The sequence below is a fragment of the Anopheles coluzzii genome, chromosome 2 (genome assembly GCF_943734685.1).
Source record: "Anopheles coluzzii chromosome 2, AcolN3, whole genome shotgun sequence".
Taxonomy (NCBI): Eukaryota; Metazoa; Arthropoda; class Insecta; order Diptera; family Culicidae; genus Anopheles; species Anopheles coluzzii.
In genome coordinates this window covers 30,098,395-30,122,969 of record NC_064670.1, presented here as the reverse complement: position 1 = coordinate 30,122,969, position 24,575 = coordinate 30,098,395, and the positions used below count along the sequence as shown (strand labels likewise).

At 44.9% G+C, this 24,575-nt stretch overlaps 1 protein-coding gene across 1 annotated transcript in view; it reads left to right on the top strand.

Annotated features, from left to right (window-relative positions):
• Positions 1-1,766: 1,766 nt before the first annotated feature.
• LOC120949668 (acetylcholine receptor subunit alpha-like 2) overlaps positions 1,767-24,575 on the top strand; it is a 43,312-nt gene continuing 20,503 nt past the window's right edge. Inside the window, exons 1-4 of the mRNA XM_040367089.2 lie at positions 1,767-2,970; positions 5,148-5,192; positions 6,739-6,848; positions 16,178-16,358. Coding sequence (XP_040223023.1) covers positions 2,746-2,970; positions 5,148-5,192; positions 6,739-6,848; positions 16,178-16,358 — 561 coding nt within the window. The 5' untranslated portion in view covers positions 1,767-2,745. The remainder of the gene's footprint in view (positions 2,971-5,147; positions 5,193-6,738; positions 6,849-16,177; positions 16,359-24,575) is intronic.

The following is a 24,575-nucleotide window of genomic DNA, read 5'->3' as shown; positions in this document are numbered from 1 at the left end:
ATTTACAAAAGTTTCTTCAGCGCCGTACCACCGTTTTCCTTCCGGGCTGAACTGCCCCCTCCCGAAAACAGTTCACACTTTCATCCGTCATCCGGCACACCGGCGGTACAGCCGGTGCCACTGTTGGGCGTCAGCTGTTTGTCACATTTTAATCTGCTTGAGAAACTGTTCGCCATGCCTTGTGCGAGGCCACGATGGCCACCACGGAAAAATGGTGCAGAAAGTGTGAGTGATTTTTAACACAACGCCACATTCTCGCCTAGCCCGGCCATGTCAAGAAACGGTAGCTTAGTACAAGACGACGCAGTAAAAGCGTACCCTGTTTGTGGGACACATTATTGGGAAGGCGGAATCACAATCCCGCAAGAAAGTATACCGCCCCACCGGAAACCGTTCCGGCTAGCAGTGAAGCAAGTGTAACATCCGGGTCGCAATTTATAAGTCAAGCATCACTGCAGCCCGACATGCGAAGGTAATTGTGCATTTGATTGTGCTTGGGCAAAAGAAGACCAGAAACCGTCACCTTGAGAAAAAACAACCAAAACCCAAGAACCGTTTCCGGGTTGTGCTGCTTCTTCAACCTTCGCACCCACCCCGTTCCCCGTTCTTCCGTATCGGTAAACACGTCACCCGCCGGAAGTCATTTTGCCAGTATTATGTAACACTCGCATGGTGGCTGCACTCATTTCCGACCGGCCACCGGTACCGAGCAGTCCCATACCCATGCACGGTGTATGGGGCCGCCGTTCACTGACTTCATTTCATGACGCCGGCAAGCTTGACCAAAGAACCCTGCTTCCATTGCCATTCGTTTCCATCGTTCGGCGCTCCCTTTCAGCCCAATCGGATTGAGCAAAACCGTCCCCCGGTTTGTATGTGTGGGCTTTTTTTTGTTGGTGTGTTTCTACTGTACGACATTTTCTAGCATTTCTATTCCACCGACAATAAATTAACTGACGGTGACGCGCGCGCTCGAAGCTCGATATGAAAAAGGCAAAACTCATGCCCCGCTCGCTCGTTCAGCTGCTCTCCTTCGCTCTTTCTGCATCGTTCTGCCTCGTACTAGAACTACAGTATACGCCCGTACAACGCCCGAGCGTAGCTGGCCGAAAAGGGCACGAAACACGTGGCAAAGCAGCAGCTCGAAATAGTCCGTCCGTGGGTGGAAAGCAATGCAGCAGCGGAACGATATGGTTGGGATGGGTGGCTTACCACCAGTTTGTCCGTGCTGCTGTGGCATATTTTACACGGCAGAAAGAACGAAGAGAGGATGCTGCAGAAAGGAGCCAACAAAAAAAAAAAGCTCCCTTCCAAGAATCGCTCGCACATACCAACGTCATCGCAGCAAACCGTTTTGGTCCCCGTAGGCTAATCCAGCCATATCCCGCCCCAGTACCGCCAGTAACGATTACACACACCACGCTAAAGGACCGCTATTTTGTTTTTGCAACGAAGAGAAAGAAAAAAGAGGAAAAAACAACGACGACGTACGTGAACGGTGAGAAAAGATGAGGCTGCAGTGAGCAGGGAAAAAACTCACCGGGTGGGAAAGAACTCCACTCGCAGCCACAGCCCCAATGTGCTTGGCGTGAGTGTGAGCAAAGTCACTGTCGCCTTCGTTCCTGTCAAACCTGTTTCGGTGATGCTTCGTTGGAAAAGCTCGATTAGCTCATGCGCACTCCCGTAGACGAGCTGAGAGAGCGAGAGAGAGAGAGTCACTGCACAGGGATGGAAAACAAAACACAAATTTCCTCTCTCACTCTCTATCTCTCGCATTCACTCTTTCTCTCTTGCTTCGTACACTGTGCACAGCATCCCTAGGCAGCAGCAACAGCCATCCGTACCGTGCTGAAAGAGGCGAGAAAATGGTGAGAGCGCGCGCAAACCCCAACGTGTGTCTGTGTGTGTGTTTTCACAAAGGGCGGTGGGAGCAGCATTTTCCACGGCATGGTGGCTGTTTTTGCGCTCACACAACACCGAAGCCACAACGACGCGTAAACGACGGGCCGACTGGTGCGCCTCTAGCGGGCGACTCGGAGAGCAAAACGTCAATTGCCGAACGAAGAAAACGTCTGCGGACGTGGCCGTGCGGTCCGAATTTTTCGGGGGCCCTATTTTACCACCGAACTGGCCATATCTGGTGCATTGGCGGGGCCAATCGAGCTGGCCGAGCGTGTGTCCGGCACGCACTATTCGAAACATTCAGCTGATTTGCAACTGTGCGTACGACTGTGTGTGTGCGTGTGTGTGTTGTGTGGTTATCGCACAGCATCCAGCAATCGTAGTTGGCCATACTGTGTTTGTTTCTTCGCCTGCCACGAGCTGTCAAACGGTCGCATCGTGTGTGTGTGTGTGTGAGTATGTGTCTGTGAGTGAGTGTGTGCACGCCTTTTAACCAGTCTGACAGATGAACCGACGGCAAGGAAACAACGTTCCGACAGGCAGCAAGTGATTCCTCCGTAAAGCCATGCTACCAGTACTGCCCAGCCGGTTGTTCATCGGTGCTCGCGAGCAGCGGGTTCGTAACACGGTACGTTGTGTCTAGTGCCGACCAGTGCCACTGTATTATACCTGTATTATGCCGATACCCTGGTAGAAGGAGGGGGGCATCACTAATCCACAAAGCACTGAGGGACACGTGAGTGCTTACAATCAGTGTTTTCCACGCTCGTAAAAAGGAACGTGTGTGCGTGGTGTGTGTGCGTGTGTGCGCTGAAGGGAAAAGAAAAACACAACAAAAGAACGATGGGACGATTGCCCAGCTTCCGGCGCTCCTTTGCCGACCGGTGGATGACGCTCGGCATCGTGCTGCTGTGCATGGTGATCGGCAGTGTGTGGGCCAACCCGGACGCTAAACGGCTGTACGACGATCTGCTGAGTAATTACAATCGACTGATACGGCCCGTCAGCAACAACACCGATACGGTGCTGGTAAAGCTGGGCTTACGGCTGTCACAGCTGATCGATCTGGTAAGTAGCTTTCGGTAGGGGGAACGGGTGCATTAACACAACCGTCGGTGGTGTCGGGGCGTAGTCGGTGATGTTAACGCGGGGAAACTGTTATTTGTTCGCATCTCACAACATTGGTGTATCAGTTAGATATCAACTTCATAAGCTAATCTTTTCAGTATATTTAAATCAATACATTTCACTGCAAATCAAGTATCCATTGCCATCGATTCAATTTACCTTTTAAAATTGATAATGTAAAACTATTCCAAACAATTTTCGAACTTCTATCCTTCTTTTCAAACTAAAATCTTGCTCTAATTTAATAATCATAGATCCTGACCGTTGATCTTTTTGCACATAAACTTGATGCGCATGCGCTAAACATTGCAAGTTCAGACGATCGTCCAAATAATCCCGCGTACACTATAGCAGATTGTTATTTGTTTTCGCAAATAGTTTGTTTGCTGTTGCAAATTTCAAATGAACCTGGGAGCCACGTTTCAAACTCACACTCTACTTGATTGTCTGCGCTTATTGCAACCACACATTATGCATGCTAAGCCGGGCAGGCGAAGGTATAGGCATGTGGCGCTGTTTAAGCAAGGATAAAGACATTTATCATCCGCTGCGGTTCCATGCATTATGCGCCTCGAACGCCATTCGGAAATGAAACAGATTCCCTGATTTGCATCATCCGGGCGGTGTTTGCACCAAACGCCGGGAATGTTTTCTTTCGCCTCTTTTTTCTGACACTTTTCCCGTACTCTTCCTTCCATGTGCATCGTTCAAGCACTCACACTCATACGTACAAGACCGGTGAGAGCCTCGCTTGCATCGCTGGATCTCCATTGAGGGAGAAAATCTCAAATTTAATTTAAATCAACCATCCTCCGGCATCGCTTATCCCTGCGACGAGTGTCTCGAGCACGGTTTTTAACTAAAGATAATATCGTCCCCGCTGCGTCTGCGTTCCCTTTTTCTGATCCCGACCGTACCTACCGGTTGCTTTCACAAGCACACGGCATCGAGCACTCTCCATTGCCTGGCTCCAGCCTGATGGGAACGATCTCTGTGGCTGTATAGAACCTACCAGCATCCATACACTTCCCCCCACACACACACACACAAACACGTATCGTAGCCAAGCACGGGTACGCTATCCTTCCACCGCATCAAACTCTTTCGTGCGTTTGGAGGATAGCGAGGGTCTGGCGGTTAGACGAGAGGGAAATTGCTCCAGAACCGCTGATGCATAAGTAAATTCTTGTTGCCCGATTACCACACCGCGTCCCGCCCCGTGCACGCTACAACGTCAACGACGGGAAATCACCGCCACCGCCATTATGCATGCATGCACACTCGAAGCATGCACACGAACAACACGGTGCGGTGGGTGCGCGGGACACGGATCATGGCACGGGCTTTGAAATAACGAGCAGTGAAAATAACTGCATCCATGCAGCCGAAGACTTTTCTAATGCCCGAGTGCTTTCGATCGGGCAAACCATGATGGGATAAACAGATATGGGCTCCGGGGTTGTTCCACTCCAGTTGTACACTCCCTGCCACTGTACCGTAGAGGCAACGGGAAATGAAATTCTATCGTAGATACGAAGTGATAGGACGAGACAGAGAAAGAGAGAGAGCAAAGGAAAACCCCACCATTTGGATGGATCTTGTAATCCAAGAGGTGCATCACAGCACTGTGCACCGGTGTCGGTTCGGGCTGTCCGCTATCTTTTACAATCAAATTGAGGAAATATAATTTCAAACCGTCACCGGGTTCGCTAGATGGCCATCGTGCTCGGCAAGCGTACGGTACCACGGTGGCCACGGCACAGTTGCAGTTTCTTTTACCTCCTTCCTCGGCAGCGCGTTCGGATCAAATTTACTGCATTTCTGAGCAAAGCTGCGAGATAAAACCACAGACAATGGTTGTGGGTGCTGCCGCCCGGCACAAAATGGATCAATTCAAGTAGCAGCGTTGACGTTTATTTCATTGCTCCCGGGAAGCATAACCGATCTACACTACACCCGTGCACTGTGAGGCTCGATTACGGGCTTTATCTTTAGCGCTTGATCTGCCGTACAGGGTACATCAAACGACATTTGGCGCTATTCTTTTGCGGTACAATCTTGACAGCTGCGCTGGCATTTCTGTAACGAGTTTCTCATTCCTGTTCTTTTCTTTGCAGAATTTGAAAGATCAAATCTTGACGACGAACATTTGGCTCGAACATGTAAGTAGCAAGCACAACAGTGCTTCGTTTATCTTTATTCTCACACCATGCAAATTCACAAGCTTTTCCTTTTTTTTAGTCAATCTCCTTTTAAAGACAGTATATTTTATTTAAAGTTTAATTTAAAACATATTTATAAATTTTTAATCCACCGTAAAGGCTTCATATGAGTAAGCAAGCATAGCTGAAGAACAAGTCTCATACAGTGGTTTACCGCTGAATCCACTTTAGCTACATTAGCTTAGGTGCAACCGTCCATCCGTCTGTCACCTTTTGATTTCTGAAACAAGCTCCAACGGTTCACCCGGAACAGCCGTACCCGACTGATGGGTTGCCCTCACTAGTTCGGTACGCCCCTACCGGGGGTTGGGTCCGTAATCACGTTCATTAAACAAATTAAAAAGGCCTGTACAAACAAACGCTCGGACCTATCCACTTTCCGTACACTTTCGAAGGTAAAATGGCCGAAGTGTTTCTTTTGCTGACATCATCACACACACACACATACACTCGGGAAAGCCTTTTTGCTCCTTCACAGCCATTGCCGTACCCACGTTATCGTTGCGTTCTACACGATTTGTGCGAAACTGCCTGCACCGCAAGGTGACCAAGTGAAAGTACGGCTGGTTGCAAGCAAAACGACAAGAACGGTAAAAATAGCCTCAGTCCCAGGGTCCGGTGGTCCGGTGGGTCAGAAACATTGCACGCAGATTACGTCCGAAAGCCGTTGTAGCGGCAACGCATAAAGCGCTTGCAAACAAGCATCGCGGTACGCATGGAACATACATTTCTGTAACACTCGGTACGGTGACAGAAACGACATAGACACGTAATTCCCTCCTACCATGGAGTGTAGTGGGTTTTTTGTTGTTGTTGTTTTGCACTCATTCAATCCTTCGTTCAGCATCCTTTCCGGGTGTCAGAAACATGCCGAGAACCATTAACAGCGGGTGGAGAGTGCTGTGGAGAGCAAACAAAAAACACGGACACAGCCCAAAACTTAAAACGAATCCTACATTTGGTCAAAATGTTCGCACCACTTCAAGTTGACCTGTAGCCTGCATACGCACACGATAGAAACAGCAAGAACAAAAAAGCAAGGGATACTACAAATCTTCCTGATATGCACTTGACAAGCAGGCCAGATCTCCTACCGGTTGTGATTTCGGTTTCGAGGGCCGTTTCCATCGGTGCCTGACGCTAATGGTTCATCTAGTGCAGGTGTGTTACAAACAGTGTGAAGCTGCGGGCCAACCACTCGCTCAAAAGCACATCTAGCGAACGTCATGGCCGTACAGTATTCATTTGTAACACCTTCCGACTTGTTTCAGTTCTCGTGTGGAAAAGAATAACAACTACGACAACACAACGTGACAGTGAAGTGAATTAACATTGCGACTGAAAGATGCGTTAGTTTTTTTTGTGTTTACGTTGAACATGTATGCATTGTTAGTTGTTTTTTTTTTATTCATTGATAAACTTCTCATATTATCATTTGTTTACGATTTTTGACACCTCATTTCGCTTTCTCTTCCCTAATCATTAGGAATGGCAAGATCATAAATTCAAATGGGATCCCGCTGAGTACGGTGGTGTCACCGAGCTGTACGTGCCTTCCGAACACATTTGGCTGCCGGACATTGTACTTTACAACAAGTAAGTAACGGAAACGTCCACAACTGAGGGTTAATAATAATAGTAGGATAATATATAGACATAAAAATATCCACCAAAAATTTTATTTTCTGAATAGATTTTTACAGTCTTTCGTTTAATGTTTTGAATGCTGAATGGTTTTGAAGGTGTCCTACGCTTGTTTACTATTGTTTAACAAATAATCGAAATATTTGCAAAAGTGCCAAAAGTGTCGCATTTTAACGTGTATAACAACAACCCTGATAAACCATTCGAAAAAATTGAAAAAGGTTTTTTTACATTTAGTTTTATTAAATTCAAAAAAATATTTTATCCATGTGTTGTTGCCATTCTGGAATGTTAGCGAATAGAAGGCCATTAGTTTACCTTTCTTTTATTCTTTCGGTATTTTTGAGCTTTAGTTTTTAACCACCTGGCTCCAAGTGGTACCTTCTTATTTAAATGAAACATAAATTTAAAGAACCATTGAGATTAATTGTTGCCTCAGCTTCCAAACCTTATTCTGTTTTTTTGGCATCTGCATTTTCTCATACATTTTCTTGGTCACACTCTTTGCTTTTTGGATAACCGTGCACCAGACTATCTTTGTATGTTATCGAAGTTAATGCCTCAGGGGTAATCGAAATGTTACTACTTGTTGTTGTTACTGCGACCCCAGTTTAGGTCAAAAATGACCAAATTAAGATTAAGGAGATAACGATCCTCTTCATCTAAATTTGGTCATTTTTTACCTAAACTGTGGTCGTTATACACGCTAAGATACGATATATGATAACGTGTTAATATCCCTGTAACATAAAAATGGAGGCGCCTAGTACCTGACGGCAAAGCAATTTTGTTCACACGTTACTTCGCACATTTGTTTTACAGTTGTGATTATTGCATATCATAAAGTAAAAATCAATACATTCACTTGTTTTTAAAGGCCATATTTAAGCTCTTTGATTTTTTGTGTAATAAAATGTAAGCATTTTATACCGTAATCCCCATTTAACATCCACATGGCGTGCGCTTGATTTGTGTACTGACGCTTTTTTCTCCCTGATCTTCCCCACCACTGACTCCCATTGTGTGGTTTGAATGAACAAAATAACGTGGGCGTATGCTAATAACGCATTGTCATGCTGAACTCAACATGTTGCGCCCCAACATTGTAGTAGCCTTAGCGGTTGCTCGTGCAAAATGGAACTTCCCTGGCCGCGTACTACCATGACGCATAAGTATCATCTGTAGCAAACGTTCATCAAACCAGCGGGATGGTAGTGATGTTATGAGCCAGCCCCCCATATCCTTCCTGAGTGTGGAGGCGAAGCGGTACACCTAAATCGCCCATGTAGTCCTAACGTTAATGATGCTCATCTATCGAAGCAGTTTGCCCAAATGGCTTTGCATTATTTTGTTGAAATCATGACAAAGTCGCTACGAGTTCATGAAATGGAACTGACTGAACGGTAGCCATCTGCCAACGTGTTACTTAATGAGCCTGTTAGGCTGCTTTGTCCCCCATATCTTTCCCATACCCCTTACGACGTGATGGATTGTTTAATTAGGATTAAGGGATATGGACTTTTTGCTGGACTTTGCAGACATGGACTGATTGGTTAATTTGTATGGTTGATGACAAATGTTTCTTACCTTCACTTATTGGGTAGATTTTGTCATTTTTTATGTCATTAAAACTGTCAATGCTGGTACACATTTTGTTGAGTGCTACAACAAGAAAAAAACATAATCAAGTTTCAATCTCACTTCAGCAGAATTTTAGTATTCCGATTGAAAATTGTTTTGACTAATCAAATGGCATTTATTTGTTCTGTTCTGTGGGTTTGCTTCATTTAAACGATTGGCTTGACTTATGAAGATTACGGTGTTTCCTGTTATTGTTATTGTTTTCGTTAATCCTGATTGAGCGGCTGCTGGCTACCCCAAAACGGGTGGGACCTTATGCAAATGAGCGGTCCTAAATTCAATTATAAACGCTCGCACACAGCATCGAAACATAGGGCAAAGTGTTTAATGTGGAGAAAATGTTTACTGCAAACGTTGTCCCTTCGTTTGCTCGATGGAAAGCGTACACACTCAAACACACCGGAACAGACCCATACACGCACACACACACACACACACCTACACACAGACAACTGTTCCCCAATCCACAGCATGGCAGCTTGCACAAGCGAAACACGTAGTGAAGTAAATTTGACAGTCAAAGTCAAAACTAAATAAAACAGTCAACTTTTTGCGTAATAAATCAACTGTGCGCAACAAAGTCAACAAAGCACAACATCCCTCCATCTCCGCTGTGCCTGGTGGCAGATGAACTTGTTGGATTGATATTTATGTGCGTATGTGTGTTTGTTCGCGTTCTTTTCCTTTTCACCAGCCCCAACAGACCTTTATGCGCGTGCAAAGAACTTTTTGTAGTTTGCATTTTGTATTTTCAGCTCTGCTCATCTGGAGGTTGTTCCTCGTTTACGTATGGTAGAATGAAATTGAATTAAAACTCGCCTTTCTCTAAAAAAATACTGGTTCAGTTCTTTTTTACTGCAAAAAAATTAGCTCTTCTCTTTTTTTCATGAATTATTACTCACAATTCGGCATGACTTTTTGTTATAAAAATAGGATGCCTGACAATGAATGGTTCCGATGGCCTGCGCCATACAAGGTGTATCTTTTACTGTTCCACATTACATCATTTACTGCTCGACATCATCTGCCCTAAATTTGCGTATATGTGCGTACTAAACCATATTTAAAAAATATATATATTAAAAAAACATGACCTTGTACAAATTTAGAGTGCGTTTACTTTACTTTTAAATGAAATCATAATAAAACACAGCGAAAGCTTTTTTCGTGAGCCCCACCATTACACATTATTCTTATTATCCTTACCCCAGCTATGATAAGCCACGAATAATATTTCCGCTTTGTGTCACAGGGAAAACGACAGAATCGTAAAAATTCTAATGCTACAGTCTTCATACCGAAAGTTTATGATGTGCTAATATGACGCCACACCGAGGGAGCGAACGTACGAAAAGGCGGGAGAAAGGTTAATTAAAATACACAACTTCGTCGCAAGCGACAGTGGGTCTGCGTGGGTCCTTTTCGGTTTGGGCCGGTTTTATTTATTTTCGCTTCCCGGCCCGGCGAGCGGCGTCTGCCTTATCTAGATCATACCTTTACCCTCGGTAAATTATAATTAACACTTTCACGTTTGACCTGTGTCGCAGAAATCAGGAGAAGTTTTAGTCGCCAGTGTGTCTTCTGTAACAATTCGTTTCGCATACCAGCAAACCAGCAATGGGCTTGTAGTATTGTATGTGGTAGAGCATGCACAATGGACTAGCAGTATGCTTAACAGTTGAACAGACAGACAGCATGCTTAACATTACATATTAAATGTTGTCTTTTAAGTCATTTTGTCAGAGCATCATTCAATATTTCTATTTAAGCAAATTAAATGTATTAAAGATTCGTCCTACTCGATCCTTTGCAGGGGTAAAGGTGGGACCATCATTCAACACATTTATTGATTATGCTTTATTTTTTATCAATCGTAAATGCAGCTACTTGAGCCGGATACATGTAGAGATATATAATTTTCCAATAATAAATTCCACTAATAGCAAGCACAACATGCACGGTTCAAAAGTTCGCAACTGATTAGCGCCAACAAGTCCTTATAGCCGACGGCATCTATCACCCAACTACCGGCAAGTGTGTTGCGAAGCACGACAACTTTAACAAGTTTAACTAACCGAGACGAACGACGAATGGAAAGGGAAGGTGAAGCCTGGCCAATGGCGTACCCGGTTGGATGGTTTGTCGTTGGCTTGTTAGATTGCATATCGGACGAGCGGATTCTGTTGCTGTCCCATGCAACCGTTGCTGCCTCCAATCGGGCTTTCCAGTTTCCCCTTTGTGACCTCCTGGTGTCCCTTTGCCGATCATCGAACCGTGTGGAGCATGTGGTCAGGTCAACGGAACCCTCCCCCAGCCTTATAAATCTCGTTCGCCATACACACACACATGGCAACATCTTCCCGTGTATGCTTCGGTTCCGGTGAATCGTTCGGCGAGCATTAAGTTAATTGCGGGAAAAAGTTTAAATTAGTTTCGAAAACTGTTCATCCAGCTTCGTGCGCATCGGTGCCTTCGCTCAAGGCGCACAGCCGTTTTCTTGCGATCCATGGTTGCCGTACCGCCGGCAGACACTTCACAACATCGACTGGCGCACCGCATACGGGTTTTTTGGATATTTTTCTGCACTACACTCTCGATCGTAGGCGAGCATTAGTTTTCGTGTGTGCCACCCGTAAACCGAGCGCCATCATTACCAATCTTGCTAAGTGTATGTTTGTAAGTGTGCGTGTGTTCTGTTACAAACTAGTGCCGGGAGACGAAAAGTGTCAATTAAACGATAGTAACTTAATTCACTTCAAACGGGTTGCCCGGTAATTTTATAGGGTTCGAAAACGGAAGGTTCAAACAAATCAGAATCAAGATTTCCGGGCAGGCCCAGGGTAGATTCAAAGGGCAGACCGGAAAAGTTATCCCGAACAAAAAAAAAAAAAACAGTACCAAACCACAACGACGGCCTGTCAGAAACATTATGTCAGGCACCACCTAACGTGGCCGTTACATTTGCTCATTTAAATCGAGTGAAGGAGGAGGAATGTCATTCATTTGACGAACTTTTGGCTCCCCTGTTCATCCACCTCCCCCGTTCACTCCGGCACCAATATGTTGCTTCTGTGGGCAGTGCTTTGGTGCGAAAGAAAATTTAATTTATTTGCTAATGTATGCTAATGGGTGTATTAATGCTGTCGAAACAGAGTTACGCGGAACGACGACGTTGTTGTTTTCGGTCGGCCAGCGCTAAATGACGGTGTTGTTTTGTTTTGCATTTCATGTGACCCATATCAGACCCGAACGAGCGTACGTAGAGGGTTGAGGCCACGAGCAAAGGCATGAACAGTTAATTAAGGTATTTGATAGAACGATAATTATGACACTGCATTTATTTTAGTAACTGAATAGTTCCTTGCGTTTTTTCTCTCAGTTCATTAAGAGCTTTGAAAGCTTTTACGATGTATTAGGGAACATTATGTTCACTAGAGTGAGAGTTTTGCAGTATACCGATAAAAAATGCTTAAAAGTCACAAAAGTCACGCGATTTTTGCTCCTATCTTTCAGCATGAGAAGTTTTACCACACTTAGAATCACTCTCAAACCTACCAAAAAGTTTTATTTAAATTTCAAAACCAAATGACAGCAGCTTTCACCACGTAATTCAATCAGAAAATACCTTTCGACAGGAGTTTGTTGCACATTTCTTGTGCCTAGTTGGCTCCCGTAGGCGTAGCAATAGTTTTTTTTTCTCCCCATCTGCTTATGTCAATCTTTTGCAGACCGATAAGAAAGTTTATATCGGTTTGCCTTCTATTGAATGGATTTCCAAATTGCAATGCAAAGGACAGAACTGGATATCACGTTTGAAGATTCTTTCGGCAAAACTTTTTCCATTAGCTCGCGCTTGGTGGGCTGCAAAAATATGTTTTGAGTTGTTTGCTGAAGCAATTAAAATCAATTTACAAAAAAAAACCTCAAACAGTTTTTTCTCTACAATTTTAAATTCATCCAGCAAACGTACATGTTTTATGTTCAATAGATCTGCAATTTGCGTATGATTCGCTTTTCAATGCAACACAGAACACAGAATTTCAAGCGTTCATATCCATTCATACTCATTTACCGACGAGCACCCAGGAGAGCTTGTGCATGCAATGCTTTGCATGCGTAGTGATGCATATTAACGCCAAAACATTAATCGTGGAAAAGCCTTTGCAACCCATTGACACAGCCTTCCTGGTATTTGGCGATTTTCATTTCCTTTGCAAACAAATTTCTGCTCCACTCAAGTAGGGTACATGAATGGAGTATGAATAGAAGAAAATGTTCCATGTTGTCGAAAATAAATAAAAAAATAAATAAAAAAAACATGCACACACAAACAAACACACACAAACTATGAAATTCCACACCAATGCTTATGTTTGCGCCACGTTTCCTGTGCTGGAGCAGCCCCGCATTTATCGGATCGACATCGGAGAGGACTAAGCCTAAAAAACCAGACCGCCCGGAAGCGGCATATAATTTATCACTATCGATTATACCCACTACACGCTGCAGGAACCAATCATCCCTTTCCCAGCATGCCTCCATCCTGTGTCCTGTGCGCCTACCCGAAAACCTTTTTCATGATCTTCATTTACAAATGGAATGAAACCGACCAACACCACATGGGACGGGCTCAGCAGGATCAAACGCATCCAGAGCGCCAGAGCAAATATCGTTTCTGTAGAAACAAGCGCACACACACACACATGTAGTGCCTGTAACGCAGTGAACTATGACTCACAAACGTATGTTCAGCCCTCCCCACTTCCCACACTTCGTTTCTGTGCAGGTTTCTTTTTCATTGCATTTTATCCCGAACGTTACATGATTTCAATCCTTCAGTGCGATAAAGTGTGTGCGCAAAGATCGTGATTTATTTTGCTCCCAATCACCGACACCCCCCCCCCTCCCCCCCCCGTTGCTTTCTGCTTAGCTTCGGTACGTAGCGAAGGGTTTCATTGGTTTGATGTGCAAATCGATTTATTGCCGATTTGAAAGCAAACAGATTTGCATTCATCTGCCGTCACACATCATTGCTAAAAGGGACAAAAAGGAGGGGGATAGCTCGACAAAAACACGACACCATTTCATTCGTCACCGTTGAACGGGAATTGATATATTTTGTCACCAAATTAATTTATGTATGGAATGCTAATCAACTGTAATAAATATGCAAGCAAAACCTGTCCTCCCCCTCCGAACTTCAGACCCACGCGCTGATTTTCGCCCCATCCTGTGGCAATCCGTTTCATTAATCACATGGCAAAAGTAAGCAAACACAGCTTCGCTCGATTCAGCTTTGAGCGTAAGCGTGTGAACAGTGGTGGTAGGAAGGCAACTCATTAATTCAGTTCAATCGCCTTCTAGTGCAGTTCGGAGAGAACGGATGAGAAACACAGCAGCAAAGGCACGTGGTTAAAAAGGAAATTTATTTCCGTCCCAGTGGCAGCTTGGAAGTGTCATTAAAGAGTTCATTAATGCATTTGAAGATGCGTTTAACACAAAAGTTCAGTAGCATGCTTTGAGTTCCGTCCGTGGGCGATGCTATAAAACTGATCGAAAAAGAGATAATTGGCTTTAAAGTAAGATGAAAATAACGAAAAAATAGAGCATACAAATGTACACATTTACATGACTTTACCTTCCGTCGGCCTGTATGAGGTTATTCCTCCTTATTCCGCCTGAAAGCTTATCACACTATTCCAGCTTCCGATCTCCCGTTCCAACGTTCCCGGGCTCTACCTAACTCCATTGCACAAAGAGGTCATGTTTGCAATGGCTCGTAAGCCGTCCTTATACTCAAGGGCGCACGTTTCCCATCACGAATGAATGAGCGTCCATTTGTAGGAGAATTAACAACCTGTCGGAGTGCCGACACGACGATCTTTTCCCGCGCTGTATATGCACACCATATGTGCCTTTATTTCTCCTCCCACCGCCTGTCGAATCGTAGTGCATAAAAGTCAGAATCACACATAATTTCATCGCTTAATGTGCGACACAATAGCACCATGGCTACGGGGAGGAGTGTTTCCAATCAACAAATGGCAATTCCATTCGGGACCGACAACAGTTAAGGCCTGCCTGCCGGGCTTAACAAGCGGGTTAAGCAAAACGAGAGTTTAATACTTTCATTGCATTCGCAGCCATTTGATATGCCGTAATTATATTAATCGGGGCTTTTTTTTCCTTTCGTTCTCATCGTTGGCCTTGGCTGGTGTGCTTCCCGTTGCATAATCGATGCACACAAGAAACGGATGCTTTCGATTAAAACGTCATTAAAAACCGGGCAGCGTTTGGCAAAACGATGTGCGAATAATTTAATATGATAAACCCTTGAGAGTTTAATGACACTGCTGCGTGGTGGCAGTGCGATGGCAAGCGCTATCGATGCTCATCAGTCTTTTAATCGTGTTAAGACCCATTTAAATAAATGTATCTATCTTCGGAAATGTATTGGCTTTAATCATTTAATTTTCGTTTCAATCAAAGCAAAACAATCAAACTCTGACGCCTATTCCCACTTGTCTGACGACAAACCAGCATTAGTGTACTTCTTCTTCTTCTTTGGCTCAACAACCGATGTCGGTCAAGGCCTGCCTGTACCCACTTGTGGGCTTGGCTTTCAGTGACTAATTGATTCCCCCCCCATAGCAGGATAGTCAATCTTACGTATGGCGGTGCGGTCTATTTGGGGATTGAACCCATGACAGGCATGTTATTAAGTCGTACGAGTTGACGACTGTACTACGAGACCGGTATTAGTGTACAAACGAACACAATTCCTATTTCCCTCGCTTGCCTCCATTAAAGCCGCTCGAGTATAATCTTACACCAACTTAGTCGGTGGAAGTTAGTGCTGTCGATTACAGGGTAGATAGATGTTTGGTTCGTTACAACGATTTTTTAGTGTAGTTCCATTGGACGTCAATAAAATTAAACCAAAAAGTTCTGGGAAATGCTCAAAAATCGATTGAACGCACCAAAAATTACGCGATGCAATCAATAGTTTTCGGGAAAAAAAACCTTGCAAACCCTGTATCTCTGCATAGTAAAATTCACGCACCGGACTGTCTAAAAAATGCAGGCTTTTCGGGTCATCAGCAAAACCATACCGAGTACAGTGCCATGCATTCAGGTTCAACGAAACGACCGAAGAGTGCATACGAGTTTCATGGGGGGGGGGGGGGGAATGCTTCTTCTACAGTGACCGGTTGTGTAGCAGTATGCGAATGTGTCGCACAATGGACATTTATTGCCGCGTGTAGATTATTGATTGAGGGTAAGAGGTACGGTAGATACGAGTTTTTGACAGTTTTTTTTTCTTTCGCCCGTGTTTTCATCCTTCCATATGGTGTTAGGTTTTTGTGTACTTATCGCTACCACTGCCACTGGGTTGGTCAGTTTTTAGTCGATTCCTCCTTTTGGTGCACTTTGCGCCGTCGATTGTTTATGTGTTTGCCAGTATCAGCCCTAGTTCCATTATCCGCCTTTTTCATGCTACGCTGTAGCGGGCAACTGCCGTCAGTGGCTGCAGATGGAAGCGAAAAGAATGACGTGAATGTGCTGTTGTTGTTGTTTTATAATTCCTGTTATCTCGTTATTTTTTTTTTCTTCTATTTTCCTTCCACACACACACCCAGCGCTGATGGAGAGTACGTGGTAACAACGCTCACGAAAGCCATCCTGCATTACACCGGAAAGGTCATCTGGACACCGCCCGCCATTTTCAAATCATCGTGCGAGATCGATGTTCGATACTTTCCGTTCGATCAGCAGACGTGCTTCATGAAGTTCGGCTCGTGGACGTACGACGGCAACCAGGTAAGTGACTAATCTGCCAAAATGTTGGGCGGCTAGGGCTTAAAAGTTTCGTTCACAATCGTGCGAGAATGTACTTGCTTCTTTCCATATACTTTCACGGGTTTTGCGAGGAAATGGGATCTTCACCCCACAACCCACAGCGATAAGTCTCCCAAACTGCTACCGAGCACGTGTAACAAGTGAAGATCCTAATCGTAACTGTCAGTTTAATTATGGTTTCCATATTTAATGCCCTAATCCACTGTGACCAAACAAACAAAAACTAATGTGAAATGAAAAGAGAGTGACATGATGGATAACAACCATCGGAGGCACGGAGCCAGTTTAAGCTTTCGTTGGTCGGGGGTTGCTTTACGAACGAAGCTTAACCAGCACATTCATTATGCAGTTTCGTTAGTTGTAGTTCAGTCCTCGGTTATGCTTTCTTTCTGGACAGGATGTTTAAATTGTGTTGTTAAGATTGTGTTTCAGATGGCAATACAATGACGGCAGAAATTATCTCTTTTACTTAAGAAAATGAATCGATTGTGCAATCGGCTTTCTTGGGGAGGTTGACTCAAAAAGTGATTCAAAAGATAAGCAAGCAAACTCTTCCTACAAGCCAAACGATTGTATCCATTACCGAAATTTGCCTATCAATTGCCTCGCCCCAGTACCAAGCCGAAATGATTATTTCTCCATTTCGGTAGCGTTGAGTAGCGAAATAAAAACACCCAACAGAAGCGTGCGAAACAAACTTTCTCGCAGTAATCCATACTGAAAAAAAAACAGTATGCCTCCACCCCTCTTAACAGTAACCAGCAGCTGTCCTAATCCATAAACTTTGCCTCCTGATAGAAACATTTCCCCCATTCATACCTCGTTCGTTCCTCGCTGACTGGCCGGCCTCAGCCTACCAGCAAAACAGTGCTGGCAGATGAAAGCGATGCGATAAAAGTGATAGCAAGAAAACATAAGCAGCATCAGCACAAAGAAGAAAAAAGCACACACAAAAAAGCTGACGATGACGATGATGAACTAGGTCGCTGTCAACGAGCCAATGAGTTTTGTCAGGGGACATTTCCGTTCCTCCTCAGCGTTGGCTTGATGGATGGTATGAAAGTTTAGCGACCGGGGAAACGCCCAGTCTCTCCGGCCAAAAGGGGAGAGTGTGAAAATGGAGCGTGGTCGTTCCAGGACGCCTGTTTAAGCCCTTCGCCGCGGCACATAATTTGTCCGTCGAGCTGCCCGCGCTGCGGACCTGGCAAAAAGGTTATTTCAGCATTTGCTTACGCTCTGCCCTGCCCAGCCGTGCCCAGTTTTGGTTGTACGCTTCTACCCATTTCCAGGCAGGCAGGAGATTGATTTTTTGTTGTTGCTTTGTTGTTGCGCTTACTTTTCTTGGGCGTGTTTTTTTTGTTTGTTGTAAAGTTCCCTCGCGCGCGCGTTCGCACCGCCACGTGCGCCCGGATGTGCCTGCGGGCCAAAGTGCGGGATGGAAAATTAATAACGGTGCTAAAAGCAAAAATAAACTTCTTATTTTGTCAAACAATCATCACACTCTGTAGCGAAGTGGAACGGAAAAGTTGATCTCCCTGGTGGCGGGAATATTGACAAGCTGCTTTTGCTGCTGCTGCTGCTGCTGCTGCTTGTTGGCAGTTAATTTTCTTCGCCAACCAAGCGAACCAACACCACACCGCACGTTCCATTAGAGCGCGAAGGAAGTATTCCCCTCCCCCTCCCCCTCCTACTGCTCCAGGATGTTGGGCAGAAGTTGCCGAAGCTCGATGAATGGTTGAATTGATTGGTGAAATGATTGCGATGAGCGAGCAATCGATTTGTACACCGGGCAGAGTGCAAACGGAGCGCTCACCATTAACCATCAGGCAGCTGTGAGTTCTTGGGCGATCGGCGGTAGCGGTGCCCCTCCCGGGTGGCCGTTTGCCTTCCAGTTAAAAGCACAAGCATCCCCGTGAAAGTGTTTTCCGCCCGTACCCTTGCGTCGCTGCAAACCCCCGCCGCACGGCCCGCTGGTAATGTGCGTCTTCGGCTTTTCTGTGGCTACGGAATGAAAATATTTGCCATTTCCCATTCCGTTCGATTTTCCCTTCCGTGAGCCCAGCAACCGCAACCACCGCTTCCGCCGGCTTCTGGTGCCTTTTATCCTTTTGCGCTTAACACACTGGCAAACGAAGCGGTGGCTGCGTGTTTTGTGCTGCTGGCACCAGAACAACCCGGTCCGTGGGGTTGCTTCCAACACATCGTATGGCCAAACTCGTAAGGTTAAAAGGCTTTTGACGTACACACAAAACAGGGTGACAAATGAGGACATTGTGCGGGAACTTGGCGGTGCTGGGCGTTGATTTGATTCAACGTCTGTTCGACGCAACACAACAACAAACAGACATAATTCGGGACGGTGTGTATACATAGGCGTGTGTGGTGCGGCGCGCAATGTTTCGCTGGTTGAATGTGAATTGCTTCAAATGTCAAGTTTGTTTTTCTACCAGGTTTCGTGGCACCATATTCATATGGATTTGTGCTGCTGTCAAAGTTATTCCACTCCAGTGTGTGGCGCAGCTTCCCTTCGAGCGCTTGTCGGCGTGTTATCGATTGAGCATTGAGCAATTTCGGCCGAAAGCGCTTTAGAAGCAATTACGTTGGAATTGTGCAGCGAGGAATGGGATTTGACTTTTTTATTAATGTTAATGTTTTGAAATCTTAAGTGTAAAAAATGGTTATATCGATTTTCTGAACAACGTGGAAATTAACGATACCAGTTGGTATTTTTGTCATAAGGTGTTTGACATTTGGCAGCAGACATTTTACTCACACTGCCAATAATTAAATTTAATACAAATTCACTTATCAAACATCTAATAACATTTAAAAGCGACTGAAATATCAAATAAAATATCAAACAGCACTGTTATTTATCGTTAAAAGTGTTGTTGGGTAAAGCATTCGATTTTATTACATTTACAAGTGTTGTACCTTCCCCTCGGCTACATGTAACCGATAAAAGAACCGAAAGAAATATACAACAAATTTGCTCCGATCCGCTGCGGCCCGTTTTCAGGTGGGCAATTTCGTTCAAATATGAAATAAATACCTTTCAAGTGTGAAAGACAAAATTGACCAGTCACCTGAACAGAAAGCCATTTCAAGTAGCATCGCTAGCCCGCCAGCCAACGTTAAAAAAAAAAAAAGGGAAAAGTTAAAAAGGGAAAAGATGAGTATTTTCCACGTACTTTTTTTTATTTAATTTTTTCATTCATCTTCCATTTGGCCAGTGGAACGGGACGGCAACACTCAGCAACAAAGGCAAGGACATTCAACCATCACGCTACGCGGTTGGCGTTCGGTGGCGAATGAGACAAATTGACGAAAATATGATTTTTATGCTGCTTCCGTTTACCTTCACCTTCCCTGAACGATGCACGATAGTGGCAACGGGGAAGGGGGGAGGGGGGAGGGGAGGTGAGGAGAGGACACCTCATAAAAATGGAACCAAAAGACGGGGTATCGTAAAACGATGCTAGACGATAAAGAAAACCACCTCCCAGTCACCGCGTCAAGTCAGAAATGCCCGAGTGGCAGAAAAAGTGTTTCCCGGTTGAGTTCTATTGATGGGACGGGACCAACAAAAAAAACAAAACAAAACTTTGCAACCTTTTCTTGGCGGCAGCCCCAAGGAACACCAGCTCGCCAGCGTCGAGTTGTATCTGTTTGAAGCTTTTATTTTTTTTTTCTTTATGTTTACCACCACTTGCTTTGCAGGCTACTTTTTCAACAACAATTTTGTCCTTTCTCCGTCGCGTGCTTGTTTTATGTATTTTAATTTTGTTCGCTTTCGTCACTTGTCCCACCCTTGGGGGGGCGGGAGTTAGCAATAAAAGTGGTGTACCCGGAACCGTAGTGAAAATGTATCATCGACAATGCCAACTGACTTTGGGGTAGTGCAGGAGGGAAATGTCTTCTTCTGCAAGCAAAAGCAAACGCAAAAAATGCTTAAAAATGCACGATTGCAAGCTTACGGCATCGCGTAGGAAGTGCTTTTATTTTCACCCGATCGCTTCCAGCGCCAGGGTCGGTTACGCGAGGGTTTGTTTTTTGCGCAATAAATGCGCACACCATACCGCCATTAGCATAACCGCCCGCATCGTCGGTTGATCGTAATGGATGAGAAAAGTGGATTTGTTGGTTGGTGTGTGTGTGTGCCGCTGTCGGTACTTTGCAGTGCAGATTCAAATCAATTTCGCTGTAAGGTAAGGGGATATAAAACATAATTCCCGGTGAAATGTAAATCAATTCACATACCGTGAATTTCCATACCCGCCGGTTAGGTGAAACCGTGCGTTTCACATAGCATTGAAACTGAAATGTTAATGTACCTGACAAAAAGGGTTTGATAGGTAAATCGTTCAACTGTTATATAGTGTAACAGTGTTGTATGGTGCTGTTGCAAAGAAATGAAAAATACATTGAAAAAAAACGCCCAATGTTCAAGCCCTTGCACCATAATGAAACTTCTGTAATACTGACATAGGGGCCCTTCACGATTCTAGTCAGTTTATTATATGGAGTTTGACAGTTGGAGGCTGAAATCATGTCAACACTCCATACAAAACCACACATAAAACTAGCCTACAATTTTCAGTTTAGATTATTCTAGCCTCAAAGCTAGAATTAGATTCGACTACCTGCTCGAAAAATGGCAAAACAAGGTGGTGTTTACATTTATCCCAAGGTGCATTAAAGAGATCTGGTGATGGAGTATAGAATCAAAGTTTATGTAGTCCAGGTGGTCTCATAGCAAGTTTTTTATAACCAAATTTGAAAATCACGTTTTGGCAGGATGGGTGAATACTTGTGTTCAAACAAGCTTTCTGGAGGCTTACAATACACAACACTCTTAAAATCTTACAATACAAGATAATACACAAAACACTCTTAAAATCTGCATTCAGAAACAGAAGCGATAAAAATCAGCCTTATAAATTCATGCACCTTGGGATAAGCCCACCTGTGTATTACACCCACTTAGATAGCTGCTCGAAAACTGCTAAACAGCTGACAGGCTGAAATTTGAACCTACCAACTTAAAACGGAAAGGGCCCCATAATTTGGCCAAAGACCAAATAAAATTAACAAAACATTCAAAAACCCCAACGTTTAACCAAAATAGTCAACAAACAGGATTGAGATGAGTCATGCGTGAGGGCATGTTTTCAAGTTCTTCTGTAGATTTTTATCATGCCTCCTCAGTTTTCGCGACAAAATTGTTCGAGTAGAGCTTTTGCATCATGTTAGACCAGAAATTCTCGATAGGGCGCAGCGGAGGGATAATTGACCGGTTCGCTGACTTGGTTGAAAATGTATGAAATGCTCGGGGCGTTGGCCGTTCGAAAACGAGCTTTCTAATGGTGCTAAGATATTGTAGATCTCAGGACGGGCGTATATGACGTCCGCAAACTGTCACACGATGTTCGTTTTCGATGCTATTGGGTGCTGTTCTTTAATCACGAACTCTTTTTAACGAAGTAGCTTCACTGTTGGGGCCGGTCTGGTGGTACAGTCGTCAACTCGTACGACGTAACAACATACCCGTCATGGGTTCAAGTCCCGAATAGACCGCGCCCCCATACGTAGGACTGACTATCCTGCTATGGCAACAATAAGTCACTGAAAGGCAAGCTCACTTCATTAGTGGGTACAGGCAGGCCTTGACCGACAGCGGTTGTTGTGCCAAAGAAGAAGAAGAAGAAGAAGAAGAAGCTTCACTGTTTTATCTTCCCGATAAGAGCTCGAGGTGTCAAATTTTGTCTGCTGACTCATGTGAAACTATTATTGAAGATGTAATTAATGTTTCATGAGTGCGGGTGATGAAAAATCGACAATTTTTGTCCATGTTTTAATGCAAAAGTTCTTAAGCATTAATACATTATTTTGCCAACGATTAACGATCAGTCAGTTTTATGACACTATCGTAATCATTCGCCATTTTGTGTTCATTGTGTATGAACTTGTATGTATCATGTAATTAGGCGAGGTGCTCCCACCAGGAGTCTACTTAACTCAAACAATATGTTCTTGAAATTTTACACAATCGTTACAGCATTATTGCTGATAAACAATGTATGTCGATAGTATTTTTCCCCCATTTCACAAGCCTTTCATCCCTCAACAACATCACCAAATTCATCTGCCAGCAGTTTTCCGTTTTCATGAGTTAATTATGTTGCTTATCGTGACCAATCGCTTCATGATCGGACCATTACGAAAAGCCGGCTTCATCACAACGAAACAAAAAAACAAAACACCAAAATGCTACACGGTCCAGTAACACTGTGCATGCTTCCTTAAATACAAACAATGCCTATCGTACAAAAGTTCAACCCCTCTAGCCTCTCCCTCCACCCAAGGATCAATGCTTCAAATTAGCACTGACCGGAACCGGCAGCACAACTATGAAGCAAAGACGGTTGTTTTGGGGCGGTGTTGTGTTCTCTGTTTGCTGTTTTTCGCTATCTTAAATCCGGTTTCATCTGCCGCTTCCCGCTCTGCCGCTGAACAGAACGCCTTCTGCCGACCGGGACCGAGAGTCGCGTTTGCGCTTATCAGGGGGAAAACTCCAGCGTCATAATTTAATAAGTTTCTTTGCGGCACATTAGTTTCCATCCCACCGGGGAGACGTCTGCTGTTGCGGTGCTTAAAACAGCGAATTTAGTTGTGGTTTTACGGGCTTAACTTGTTCTGCGGCATACAAAAAATACCCCGCAACATACACACACACCGACACCAGTGTGATAAGTAAAAAGTTGATGATGGTGTGTAATTTGTACCCAAAATGGTGACCCCTCCACGTTGCTCGCTTCCACTGGTGCTGCCCCGTTGGAGCGGTAAAAGCAATGGTATGCTGCCGAGGTTGTAATTTCTCGCGCACATACTCACGTTTTTAGCGGTGGCCCGCTCCCGGCTGCGGACAGTGTTAGTTCTTCAGGGGGAAAAAAAACTGTCCTCGCCGCGCGATTCGCTCCAGTTCACTGGAGTTAAGTACTTTGACCATTTATCGCGCGTATCTGATGATCCGCCTGTTTTGGACTGGCAACTTCAGCCATTCGCGTGGCCCCACAACGGACATGGCTGGGTACTTCATGGTACAGGGGCGCGCCACCGATTCAGCGGCTCTTATCGTGTCACATCTTGCCGTATAGCATATTTTGGCGTATGGTTTTAGTTGCTCGTGTTCGGATGAACTTTTTCCTTGTTTCTCTCCTTGCATTCTCCTTATCTGCTCGCGTGTGCTGGAGTCTTTTGCTGCCTTCACCAAACATCCATCCTAGCGTATCGTTCATCTTGGAGCTTGGGATTTTTTTGTTTGCCCTCTTCTACTGCTGCAGTAACCCCCCTCCGGTCGAGAATGTTATCCCTAGAACGCTGCGCAGAGATTGTCTGAGATTGAATGCTGTGCCGGAATGGTCGATGGCGAGGAAAAAAAATATTTGGCCACCCATTCGGAGCAAGAACGCACCGAAACCGTGATCCCCAATGCGACGTTCCGTCGGGCTCGATAGTATCACATCGCACGAAGCCTCCCTTTCTGCGCCACGATCAAAGCCTCCGGAATTCCGGAACGCATGAACAGAGAAAGCCGTTGTCCTGCAGGTCGATGCAGCATCGCGCCCCGGCCCTAGATGTTTAGAACAACATCCGGAAAGAACAGAACAAAGTACCCAGCCAGTCAGACAGCGAACTGCGTTCGGCTCACTTTTGCATCTTTCCCACCAATTCCGCAATACGTTTGGCAGTGGCAAGGAACAAGCCAACGCCAACGAGGAAGCACAAGAAAGAAACACATCCGTCCGTACAGCTGCCTTCCGTGTCTGCAAAGGGAAACGCGCTTTTGCGCGTGCTTTATGCTGCTCGAACCCTCCGCTCTGTGGCGGCACCAGTGGCGGCAGCATTATTTATGCGTTCGTGTTATCATTAAATTGCATCTTTCCGTGTAATTCAATTCACTGCTGGAGCCACCCGGAACAGCTTCCCACCACCAGACATTCGGTGGGGGGTTTACCGCGTAAAAAGAATCGTCCATAAAAGGAGCTGCCGAAACGAACCGAACGGGGGCGACCTTACACATTGTTACTGCGTCGTCTGTGGGCCACGAACAGCGGAACCACCCGAGCCCGCACTGTCCGAGGAAAAAACGGGAAAATGCTTTGTCTCGGTTTGTCT